At 40.4% G+C, this 13424-nt stretch overlaps 1 protein-coding gene across 1 annotated transcript; it reads right to left on the bottom strand.

The window, feature by feature from the left end:
* Window positions 1-371: 371 nt before the first annotated feature.
* Window positions 372-12476, bottom strand: cacnb3b (calcium channel, voltage-dependent, beta 3b). The gene is made up of 14 exons (XM_086070162.1): window positions 12397-12476; window positions 10637-10756; window positions 10435-10557; window positions 10230-10351; window positions 9146-9198; window positions 8392-8411; window positions 8164-8244; window positions 6331-6389; window positions 6121-6221; window positions 5892-6043; window positions 5179-5274; window positions 4037-4207; window positions 3714-3752; window positions 372-3637 (listed from the first exon to the last, which is right to left on the bottom strand). Exons 1-13 carry the CDS (start codon window positions 12433-12435, stop codon window positions 3723-3725), a joined length of 1167 nt encoding a protein of 388 aa, XP_085926288.1. The 5' UTR covers window positions 12436-12476; the 3' UTR covers window positions 372-3637; window positions 3714-3722.
* Between the last annotated feature and the right edge of the window lie 948 nt (window positions 12477-13424).

Consider the following 13424-nt stretch of genomic DNA (forward strand, 5'->3'; position numbering starts at 1 on the left):
TCCACTGCGGTGCAAGTTGTTGCACACAGCACGCCCTCCGGTGGTCACTTGGAGTCACTTCCAGTACAGATTTGTAGCAGCACGGTTCTGGTGTATGGAGGACCAAAACTGCCAAAATTAAAAAATAATAATAAATGACTAAATAAATCAATAGAAGTGAAAATAAAAACGGATATAAAATATAATTAAAAAATTTAATAAATACAAGTAAATTAAATATTTTGTTTTATAATTTATATTTTTTATATCAGTTTTTATTTCCACTTTTATTAAATTTTTTATTTTGGTCCTCCATACTGGTGGACATCTTCGTCATTGCAGTGTGGAAAAGTTTGCATTGCCGGCCTACCAAAGCATGAGATGTCAGATCGGAACTTGTAGTGCATTTATTGCATCATAAAGCAGACAAGAAAAAGACAGTGTAGTGCAAACATACTCCACGAAATACCTGAGGAGGTATCTTGATAGTCTCAGCCGTGTTTCAGGGCAATGCTCCACTTTGTATTGCATACAGAACCTCCTTGAAGAAAGTGTGCTTTTTGTTTTTGTTTTTTCAGATTGGAACCATTTTGGGATGCGGGAGTTGATTGGTTGTAAGACAAAGAAGAAGAATACACATCATATTGTTTAGTTAGCATGCCTGTTGTATGTCAAGCGGGAGGGGGGGGGGGGGGGGGCATTGCACCCTCCTGCCCTGAATGCAGTTACAGTGGTAGATTGAAGTTGGAACAAAAAGTTGTGCGGAGTCGTCCCAAGAGACTTTTTGACTTGACTTACCCTTTAACTAAATCACTGCCTGTAGACTTCATGAAAGTGACATGACAGCTCGTGTGAAATATTCCAAATATTGCTGATCTCAATGAGATATTTTTGTTTAGAAAGTCAACCAAATTGGAGAGATTCCAACTTGGAGGTATCGCTGTATTGTAAAATGTGGAGTATGTCAAAGAAAAGGAAACAAACAAAAACATGCTTTCTGTCGTGTTTGTTATCAATCCGTGTGCTTCCTTTCAGTATTATGTGCAGTTGGATAAGCATCCTAATTACAATTCTAATAATATGTCCATCTTAAACATACAGTCTGTACAATGACATGTTGATAATGCGTACATTTGGTGGGTCACATCATCCTGCCCGCCCCTTCGGATGAAACCGCAATACAATGATGTCATGCACATTGGATTATTTACAATAACCAGTTGATGCGTCGTACATGATAGGATGTTACATAAAGCAAGAAAAACTAACAATAGGAATAGGTTTACACTGTAAATGCATATTTTAAGTCATCAAAATGCCTAAGCTGAGCATTAGCTGAATTCATGTTTTCGACATATTGCAATTTGTTCCCAGAAGTGGATGAAAACCTGAAACATGTTGCTTCTGGTCATCCACAAACCTTCAAATCATACGGCTACATAAAAGGAAAGTCTGAAAGTGTCGACTATCTACTCATATCGTGTGGGTTACTTATTTATTTGTTATTGTGGATGCAATGTTGATATCTCAGCTACGGTATATGCAACGAAAATGTGTGATTCGGTTTACGAAAACACGAACAAAAACACATTTAGTGTTTGGATTTTTCTTCTCTGAACCCTGGTGTAAGTCTGAGTGATGTCATGAAAAGATGCAATTAAGTAAGTGAGGCGTTTGGCAGTTGCACATCCATATACTGTAAAGTGACTCTAATGGCATAAAGGAGTTTCGTTTCCCTTGCGAGTCTGTGCTTGACATGCATCGCTGTGTGCAGAAAGATATGTGATCAGCTACTACGTACGTTTTGTGTAGGAAACAAACTGTACAAAAAGGCTAGAGCGTTATCAGAAGGAAATCAAGCAACTCGGAAAGATTCAAGATTTCCATTCCGCGGCGCCGCCGCCGAGAAACAATTTGTGCCGTTTTCGGGGAACGTTTTGGAATGTCAGCTCACGCCAGCCATTGGAGCGTTAATGAGGAACCTTCCACATACCTTTGTCGTCTTAAGCCCGCTACACACGTCCAGCTTGTGCCGGTTACTACTAACACCTGTTGTACTCAAAATAGTAGTTATACTAGCAGTAGTATCCTTAGTATCCTGGTACTAGTGGTTAGTCATTGTAATAGGAGTACTAGTAGTACAATTGTAACAGTGCTACGTATTGTACTGAGTAGTACTAGTCATTAGTAGAAATAGGTAGTAATTGTAGTGCAAGGGTAAAAGTATTAGCAGTAGTATTAGAACTGCAGAGAGGGCTACTAGTAATACTATACAAGTTCAGTCCATTTACTACTACTACTACTACAAGTAGGCGTGTTAGTAGAATTAGTAATATTGAGTACTAATACTACTATAAATATCTAGAACTAGTATGAGTAGTAGTACGAGTAATAGTAGTTAGTGGTAAAACTAGCAGTATTAGGACTATTAAAAGTAACAGTAATCTATTCTCCTAATAGTACTACTGAGTAGTATTAGTACCCTCAGACTGGTAGTTAGTCATTGTAAAGCTGTAGTAATAGTAGTAAGATGTGATAAGACTACTACTAGTAGTAGAGGGGAGTAATAGTAGTAGTAGTACAAGTAATAGTTGTAATGATAGTAGTAGTAGTACGAGTAATAGTTGTAATTATAGTAGTAGTAGTAGTAGTTAGTGGTAAAACTAGCAGTAGTAGGGCTATACGTAGTAACAGTAATGTATTCTACGTATAGTACTACTGAGTAGTAGTACTCTAAGACCAGTAGTTAGTCATTGTTAAGTAGTAGTAATACTAGATGGACGTGATAATACTACTACTACAATTAGTGGGTAGTAATTGTATTAGTTGTTGTTGTTATGAGTAGTAGTAGTATGAGTAAGTTATGATAGTAGTAGTAGTTAGAGGTAAAACTAGCGGTAATAGGATTGTTAGTAGTAACAGTAATGTATTCTACTAATAGTACTACTGAGTACCGAATAGTAGTAGTATCCTCAGACTATTAGTTAGTCATTGTAATAGCAATAGTAGTTATTAGCCGTAAAAGTACTGAGTAGAAGTAGCAGTAAAAGTACTACTAGCAGTAGTGAGGAGTCATAGTAGATGTTAGTAGTAGTTTTACTAATAGTACTAAAGGTTACTATAGTTGCAGTGAGTAGTAACCTACTAGTAAGTAGTACTTGTAGGTTTTTAGTAGTTGTAATAGTGATAGTAGTAGTGGCAATAATACTAGTAGTAGTATGTGGTAGGGCTAGTAATAGTATTAATAGTATTGCTTGAGAAATTGGTAGCCGAGTTGAAAATGTTCCCGTCCATCCTCACGTGTGTAGTGGGCTTTATTCTGACGGACAAACAGACAGAGAGGCAGACAGTCAAACAGACAGGCAGTCTAACCTTCACCACTGTAGAACAGGCTAACACAGAGCAACTGACTGCGTGTGTATCTGTGTGTAATGGAAGGTGGACAGAAAGCGACCCTGAGTTGTCACGTGGCGACGGAGGCAAGTGGCTCTCCCCTAGAGGGCAGCAGTGAGCGGTGTGTGTGATATCGCCATGTTTCACCCCAAAACCCCAGCTCGTCTCGCTTCAGCAGCTCCTGCCGTTGGTCCCTGTTCTTGCGAGAGTGGAGAGATGTTGCTGCTGCTGCTGCCTCATGGTGGCGCTCTAGGCTGCTCCTGGCCTTTCGAACAAGGAGAGGACATTGTCAATAAGTTTTGGCCTTCAAATGTTTCAGCAGAAGTGCGAGGAAGACTTACCGCGAGTGGTCACTCTATTAACTCTTGCGTCTCAGAGAACTAGAAAGTAAACATGGGGGTTAATAATATAGCTATAGTGGCATACCATGGGGCAGGATCGATAATGTGAAAAGTAGTGGTAGTTATTTTACTTCTACTCCTAGTAGTACTAGTTGTAAATAAGTAACAGTTGTTTGTAGTGGAATTAATAGAGGTAGTAGCTGATATTCCGGTCACAAGGGAAGCTACGGTGGCTCAAAAGGAATCAATACAACAACTGCAGTTTGAGTGCCCTCCCGCTACATCATTTACATGAGCGCTAAATTGATGTTTTGCTGACATACCTGTTGACTGGAGTTAGCAGAAGGAGGGGTGATCACGCTTTGGTCCTGGGCCGAGTTGACGGCGGCCGAACAAGGAAGATGAGTCGCACGCCAGTAAATGTCGAGATACTCAGCCAGGTGTTCGCACGCGTCCTCCAGCTGGTTCTCATCCAGGATCACGTCAAACATTTCCTGGTGGTGGGATAAAGTTAGGATTGGCAAATACTAATCCATCCATCCATATGTACTCTATTTATCTGTCTGTCTGGCGAGCTGGCTAATGTTCCATCTCGCTAACTAGCAAGCTATGTAGCTAGCTAGCTTTCTATCTATCGTATAACATTTAATTATTTTTTATTCACCATATTGTTACCCAACTAGCAAGCTATGTAGCTAGCTAGCTTTCTATCTATCGTATCATAACATTCAATTTTTTTATTCACCATATTGTTACCCAACTAGCAAGCTATGTAGCTAGCTAACGTTCTATCTATCGTATCGTAAAATTCAATTATTTTTATTCACCATATTGTTAGCTAACTATCAAGCTATGTAGCTAGCTAGCTTTCTATCTATCGTATCGTAAAATTTAATTATTTTTTATTCACCATATTGTTAGCTAACTAGCAAGGTATGTAGCTAGCTAGCTTTCTATCCATCGTATCGTAAAATTCTATTATTTTTTATTCACCATATTGTTAGCTAACTAGCAAGCTTTCTATCTACCATATCATAAAATCCAATTATTTTTATTCACCATATTATTTTGAAGAGAAACTATTATTTTAGTCGTGAATTGTTTGAGTTGTTTATTTATATCATTATATATTTGGAAAAGATGTACAGCATATAAACCAATTTATTAGTAATAGTGGGACCTATTTTTTGACACCTCCTCACTGTGCCCACCCTCCACCTTTTTTTCAATTATTCTTTTTAACTAGCCTCGTAGACCGTGTCAAATGGCGGATAAATGGAAGGCTAGCCGCAAATGGCTCCTGAGCCATAGTATGAACATCTCTGAGCTACAAGGTACATTTCATCAAATAAATGTTTAAATTCACTTGAAGTTAAATTAAATGTTAGCCAGTTTGAGGGCTTAAGTGTATGTTGATGTATGTAAGAGCAAGTGTAATACGGCGGAATCTGGGGATGTGACATACAGGCGGACATTGAGCGAGCTTGTCTCCCGCCATCATCTGGACGTTCAGGTGTTTGCTCTGTGACTTCCCTCGAGATTTGATCAGCCTGTGCAGAACCTGAGAGTCCAGCCCACACAAAAGACACACAAGGAGTTACAAACTACAAACAAATATATCATATCCAATTCGTTTTGAGTGTTTAGTGCCTTAAGTGATACATTCAACAAGAAATGAATCTTTTGTAAATCAAGCCAAAAGGTAAGCAGATCTGCAGTGTTAGCACATTTTTGAACATTCAACTAACTTGCCCTGGTAGAGTTGAAGGATTATTTGTGTTTGACGATGTTCTACTGCACTTTTAAAATTGTATTTTTAAGTAAACTGCCCCACAAAAACCGATTGGTTTCAAGCAGCGTTCCTAGTGGATGTTCAGCTGTAATTCTTTATTCTTTGTGGATGTTGACCCAAGAATGTCATAGATCCTTTTATTAAGACCCTTGGGAACTGTTTTAAATTGAGAACAACAAACAAACATTTTCTCTCCTTCAAACTCCCTTTTGTTTTTGTTGTTGTTTTTAGACAAAAGGCAGAGTACTAATCCCCTGAATCACTGAAGGTCAATTGCATTACTGTGAATCCCCCCTACACAATACAGCCCAGTATTTTTCATCTTTAGTATAGCAGAGAATAAAGTAACTGAAAGTGGAAGTATACAATGCGGGTTTGTGCTCTACTTTGGGCGAGGACACTTTGACGTAGACGACGATGGGGGCCAGAGAGGTTTTGAGAAGCTGCGCAGGGTGATTGATGGTGTCTGCATCCAGGACCACCAACTGCAGAGACTTGGCGAGCTCAAAGATCCTCTCGATCTCACTCTGGACCTCAGCTGAGAGTAGCATGGAAAGAAGAGTTGTATGGACACGAACAAACGGCAGACAAAAGGTTAATAACGTCATCACTAACCCAGGCTGGAGCGCGTGTTGGATCTCTCCATGATGGCCTTCTTGTTGAGCACCGAGCGCTTGGCCAGCGACAGGTCAGCAGTCACCCGCGTAATGGAGATCCTACAGTACAAATCATCTCATTCAGAACTGTGCTTCATGAGGCAACAATCGCGTGCACGCTAGGGGCTGTAAATGAACAATTAGCACCCAACAACACATCTATACGCACCTGCCGTCGAACCTGTGCTTCAGGAAGTCAAACAAGGCTTTCTGCATCATGTCTGTCACCTACATATACAAATAGACCAATTAGGGTAATCACGCTTCCACTTTTTCCCCCCTCACATTATACCCGAGGTGAGGAAAGCAACCAAAAATAGTACTCAAGTAACTTCCCTCCATTGAGAGGGTGACGTTCCAGACTACCCCACAATAAGTGAAACGCGTTAGAAATACTCCATTTAAATACACCGTAGGCATGTTTTAATAGCATTTACAGCACTTTTATACAGGTCTTAAAACACTCATTAAATAATAGACATTTTAAAAAGTTAATATCGAGATATAACTAAAATATTGTGCAAACAGTGTACCTTCCCTTCGTTTACACAGTAAACAAATCCCCCCAATTGAACTTATCATCTCACAATATAGATCAATAATCGTGCCTAAAGATGCATATTATAAAGTAAACCTACAGCCGTTGCTTACTGTTGATGTAAAACGCAAGATGGGAGATGATTGAGAGTGAGACGTTCAATCAATTCTATCTATAATCTCTTTGGCAAACGTCAGTCTCTGGCACACGCTGTTGTTTCTCTTCTTCTATCAAATTTACACACACTCATGCATAATAAAGTGCCTCCACCTCGTGAGCAAAAGTGGAATTACACCACAAAATGTAGTTAACAGTGCACTAGACAAAAATAAAAAACGATCAGCAAAATAGCTGGTTCTTCACTAAGTGCTTTTTCTTGCACAACATTACAAACAGATTTAGACAACAGTCATACAAGATTCAAATTAAAGTTAATTAAAAAAAAAAATTTAAGTAATGGGGGCGGGGGCTGCTCAATCGCTATCAAGTCAGACGCCGAAACAAAAACAGAAAGTAGAGCTCCAGTATCAGCTTACTTTAATTCAAGTAACTTCCAGTGGATGTGGCTTCTTCTCCAACCACTACTGTCCTTTCAGAAATGTGCCAAAAAAAAAAGCCCAAAAGACAAAAAAAATTATCAAAAAACAAAAACACGACACAAAGTTGATCCTTTGGTGATGGCAGTCAGGTGTGGTGGCAGCTGGCTAGCCAGTATGAAGTGATTTGACATTTGGAGGAAATAGAAGGGGAGACATTCATATCACTGATGACAAAGACACAGATGGTGTGAGTTTGCTTGTATATGTCAGAAAGAAAGGAATACTGGCTCTTCTTTCTTTCTTTTTTTCTCAAAGTTGTTCAAAATGGATGGCTGGAGGCTGGGCTTTGCTCGCCCACATTTAGAGAGGGAGAGAGAGACAGAGGAGAGAAAGGAGTACATCAGAAATGATAGGCAATGAAGACAATGATGAGAGACACACACACAAAATAAATCAAATGACTTGGCACAATGAAGAGGGGGAAAAACGTGACGTCTCTAACATGCATCCCATTTTTTTTTTTATCATATTGACACATTTAAAGATGGATAACTGTTCTGTAAACCCCTTAGGTGCTTCCATACATTACATCTTCACACATCCTGTTCCCCCCAGCACTATGTCAAAGGTTTTTACGACATCATTTTTATGGACTTGTAGTCCATAAAAAGCATGTCAAAATTTAGCATTGCACACCTTGTGTAGTACCGCATTTTGCCACAACATCCCAGGCAGCACTGAGCTCTACTGAAAGAGATGCTGAATAATCAAAAGCAAGAAAAAGAGGCAGAGAAGGTTTCCCAGAGCAAATGCCACTGTATTGTTGTATACTGTTTGTATGTGACTTTTACTCTGACCAAAGTTAAGATCATTTTATTCAATTATTGATTTTTTTGTACTTTAATCAAGGCTGCGATAGTCTCACCTCGTAGCCTTTCAGCGAAGGCCCCACCAGCACCACCGGCCGCATGGAGGGAACAACATCATACGGGGGGAGAAGTTCTGTCTACACCAGATTAAAAAAAATCAAAAAATTAAACGAAACGTAGAAATGATGAACACAAACGCATTAGGCCGAACAGTATTATCTGATTTTGATTAATGATGCACAGACAGAGCCACAGAAGGCATTTCTTTAGCGGAAAACACACACCTGTTTCTGCTTCTGTTTGGCTTTCAGAACAAAAAGGAGCAAACATCAGATAAGAAGGAGGAATCTCATGAGGTAATTTGTCATTAGGTTGGTTCAGAAAAACATTAGCAAAGCATGCCAAAGTGGGTTATAAAGGAGGCGCTAATATTGGAGCAGTTTCAGGGGGTTAATTATTTTTTTTTTCAACTTGTTGAAATATGCTATTCTGGTTAATGTTGCATTAGTTGAAATTGAGTTAAGCAGCTAAATCTAGCCGTTTTTATCCATCTCAGGGGGCGGGCATTTTGCCACTTGCTGTTGACTGAAGATGACATACATCAATGTTGCTCAGGGCACAGGCAACGACCAATCACAGCTCACCTGTTTTCCCGAAGCTGACCAATCACAGCTCACCTGTTTTCCGAAGCGGAGTTGTGATTGGTTGTTACCAGGCTAAGACCTGAACAACATTGACGTAATCTTCAGTCGACAGCAAATAGCAAAATGGCCGCCCCCTGAGATGGATAAAAATGTCTGGATTTTTCTTCATAACTCTTATTCCACAAATGTAATATTAATCATATTGTCATGTTTAGACTAGTGAGGTCACATTTAACATATTATTGTCAAGAAATGTTTAAGGTTGAATTCTACTTTAAATCTCACATCCTGTTAACATACAGTATATGAAGAAGATGGCACAGCTCTTGTTTGGGAGGCTAGCAGTCCCTCATCGACTTCGATTCGGCATCTGGACTCTTCCAGCCCGACATACCTGCAGATGGCGGCGTGGATCTCCAGCCTCCGGATGACGCGTTGCCTCCTTTCCTGCAGAGCGACAAAATGCAAAGTGTCATCGTGGGCGAATCCCCCTCGGGTGGCAATTTGGAGAAAAGCACAAAGCAAAGCCGAGAGATACAAGAAGCAGACGTGCCAACAAGGAAAGCTTCATTAAAAGGTGTCGTGGCAATGTGGCTTTGGGGCAATGACAGCGGGGCGGATGACGTAGGGCGCGCAAACTGTGGTGTGTGCCGCATTTGAAGTGTTTACACTTCCTTCTAAAAGTCTTGGAACAGTGAGACAAGCTATCAACATCAACAGCAACAGATTTACTTTCAGTGTGTTGTTGTTTTTAAATATCAGTTGCTTTAAGGTTTATATGTGTTTCGCATTATGCGTTAGCATTAGCATTAAGCTAGCTGACTAAAAGCTAAGATATGTAGTTGTTTTTAAATATGGAGTAAATTCTTCTAGTTTTATATTCAGTTCGACTGTAAACTTTTAAACATTAAACAGCTTAAAGCATCTCTTTGAAGAATTATTTCCTATTCGCTAAATTGGTGATTATTGTGAAGTAAGTTGAATTGAGTTCACTGCGACCACAGAGCGCTCGTACCTGAAATTTGTGCTCTAAAGTCAAAGCAAAAATAAATAAATAAACCAGCTGATTGTGTTTGTATTTCAAAAGATGGGTCACTCGTTTCTGAAGGCATCGCTGTACAAATAAAAATACACTAATTTGAATTAGGTAGCGGTGCAGAGAGAAGGTAAAAATAAGCAATTAGGAAAAAATCAATCGTAGCCATTGCACAAACATTGGCCATAGCTGGTACACCAATTTGGAAAGTCCTGAAGAAAAAAAAAAAAAAACACAAAGTAACACTAGTTTTTTTTTTATTATGTTTCACAAAATATAGAAGTACATAAGTAATATAGTGTAGAATTTACTTCAGCTACTGCTGCCAATCGCCAATCTTACAGCTAGCTTGCGCGAGCTAATTTCCGACAACCATGCACAGCATTCCCCCACTTATACTCCATTTCCAAATCTGGCCCCTTTTGCCTACACAACCTCTGACCTGGCTGCTGCTTTCTGCTCCTGTTTGATCCTGATGGCCTCCAGTTTGACGGGGCTGGGGATGAAAGTGATGTCTGCGCCTTCTTTCACCAGCCGACCGATCCACCAGTCATTGCTGAATTTCTGCAGGACAGCGAATCGCACGCTGCTTTGAGCATCTTTTGCGTGGAAAAGAGGTAGTGAAAGCACAAAGACGGGCTTCTCACCTCCTTTATATGCAGAAAGTCTTTGGTTTCAAAATTAATGGCTGCACCCTGGACCGGACAATCCTCATCAAGGGCCCCACAATAACTAACATTGGTTTTGACTGCAAAGGCCACTGGTTTCGACTTTCACAATAAAAAAAAAAGAAGTAGAAAATATCAAACAAGCGTCTCCAATAATAAGGACAAAGCTTCGTGATCTCACCTTGGCTCTCTCTAGCTGCAGCTGAGCCTGGCGCTCGGCTTCACGCCGAGACGCCTCCTGGTCGTCCTCCAGGGACAGGTCGGAATCCGAGGGTCGACTAGTGTAGGAATCGGCGGAACCCTAAACGACAGAAAGGCTGCTATCAAATATGAAGATTAATACATTTCTTTGACTATTTCCATGTCCAGTGATTCATTGTGCGGACAACTGACGCAAATTCCGTGTTTGTCTGAGATACAAGCTTTTTTTGTTTTTGTCTTGAGTTGTGAGCAAAAATTGGTGTATAATGCACTAGACTAAATTTCTCAAAGCGTAAACAATTCTTTGAAACCTGTTTATTGGCACTCCAGTTGAAGTTTACTAAACATAAAAGAAGGAGAATTATTGTTTGTTTATTTATTTATTTAATTGAAAAAAAAATCATATTCACTTTGTGTTACAAAAGTTGCTATATTACTACTACACGATGCACAACACCTTAGCCGCTAACAAATTCGTTTCAATTCAGTTTACAGGTTGACAACAAACATTAGCAACGGGTGCAAACTTTTATTGGGCCTCCATAATTAGGAAAAACTGAACTAACAAATACAGAGTGTAAGCAACAACAACCACCCAAAATAATAATATATATATTTTTTCCAATTATGGCCAAAGTTCAACCTTGGTTTCATCGAAACACAACAAAATCAACCAAACATGGGAAAACATCCTAAAAATGACAACACAAAAAAACAAACACCAATCATTATATCCCCAAGTATTTTGTTCCAACTGCATTTCAACATAGTAGATGCAGGTGTGGCAAATATTAGGACAAATAGTATCTGGCTTTACCCCCGAGTGCGGCACAAGCACAAGTCAACACAACGACACGTCTTGCTTGGAGACTGCAACCAAATGTCATTTAACATATGGGACTCCCAGCGAGATGCTCATTCAAAGCTAAGCAGCCATTGGAAGGAATGTAAGAGTGCCAATAAGTGCTAAGTTAAAGGTGAGCGGAAAAGTGAGAGAAGAGAAATAGTCAATATACTAGGAGTGTCAAAACTAGTGCGCAATTAATGACCGCTACTTACTTGGAAAGCCTGTACTGGGGAATCGCAACGCAGCAGACACGCCCACGTCTAAATTGAGCAGCAATAAATTTAATTATAATGCAATATATTTGTGGAGACTGGGGTCAAGTTGTATTTTATAATGTGAAGAAATCCACAAGTTACTTCATGTTAAAGATTAGATAGCTGTTAATATGAAAAGAAAAATGCACTTGAGCGGTCACCGTCTTATAAATGCAATGATGCCATCTAGTGGCAGAATAATGACCTCAACGCAAATCAATATCAAACTCTACTACTTTTTACTCAATTTTATGAAATTACTGTATCAATGACTAAAAGATGCAGCCATTCCTCTTCTGTGGCTCAGTATTTAAATAACCTCAAAGACAACAACTTCAAAGCAATTCACCTCACATAACATCTTACTTTCCACTGACACGAGCCGTCGAAAAGAAGGCTGAAATGATCATTCAAGTCATAGTGCCTGTTTTCTCAATCACTCTGCCTTGGTCAAAGCATACGGAAGGCTTTATTTACAAGTGGTGCCATCGGAAAACACTTTCGCCTTTTGCCACCTGGAAGAACGTGTAACTTTCTGGTGAATTGGTCTATATATAGAAACGGGAGGGGAAGGTAGGATTCGTGACCAAGATTCTGCCTGCAGAGGGATGCAACAAAGCCGAGCGCATCATAACGTACCTTGTTTAAGATCAGTCCTGTAGCGCTGGAGTCAGACATGATTGCCCCCCCACCTCCCCTATGGTCGCGGGGGGGGGGGGGGGGGGGGGGAGAGATGGAGGGAGGCACCATCAGCCTGAGTGCTTCACAGCTGCCATCGCTGCGTTGCCTCAAGTCATTTCCTATACAAGAGTGATGCAGCGGCTGTAAGGCTGCTCTGTGTACAGCATCAGCCTCAGCATCAGCATCAGCATCAGCATCAGCATCAGCATCAGCATCAGCATCAGCATCAGCATCAGCATCAGCATCAGCATCAGCATCAGCTCCACCCCGATCGAAAATCTCAAGCATCTGCCTTTGCAGCATCACACGTTGCTACTTTGAGTAGCAGCCAATCCCTCATTCAGGACGCTGCGGTGTCACTTCAAGGAATAAAGGGGACATATTTTGGACGTGTGGTTAGCACATCTCTCACAGTTTTACTGCCCCAGAGTGGAAAGAAGAAAGTAAGCGTCCATAAAGACTCAGCCGCTTGTATTTTCACTCCTTTAGGCAGCATTTTTCCAACTACATGCATCAATTAGTGTGTCAGATCCACGCATCTTCATATTCGAGCAGTCAATTATGTGCCATTGTATCAGAAGCCAACATGGATAACAAAGTTAACTAATGCTAATCAGAGTTGGCAAATCCAGGTCCAGAAAGTAAAAACCCTGCCACAGTTTGGCTTTAGCCCCAGGTGCTAGCTAGGGAGCTCACTAGCTAGCTCCCCAGGTGCTCGTTTACCTGCTAGTTAGCTAGCTAGCACAAGGGGCTAAAGCCAAACTATGGCAGGGTTTTTACTTTCTGGACCTGGATTTGCCACCTCTGATGCTAATCTGTGCAACCTTCAAATGTGCTTAAATTTAGGCTTGTAGTCACTTGAAAATAGTGGATCTTCACTCAGCCCAGAAGCCAGGTCGTGGAAAGCAGGAGCTCAATGTGGGGGCGGTATTGTCATGGCACAATTCAGCTCAATGGATAGGGGCTTGCTCACAGAAATGTTTTTA

Source organism: Leptonotus elevatus, chromosome 2 (assembly GCF_054856555.1).
Source record: "Leptonotus elevatus isolate MCC_2025b chromosome 2, RoL_Lele_1.0, whole genome shotgun sequence".
NCBI lineage: Eukaryota > Metazoa > Chordata > Actinopteri > Syngnathiformes > Syngnathidae > Leptonotus > Leptonotus elevatus.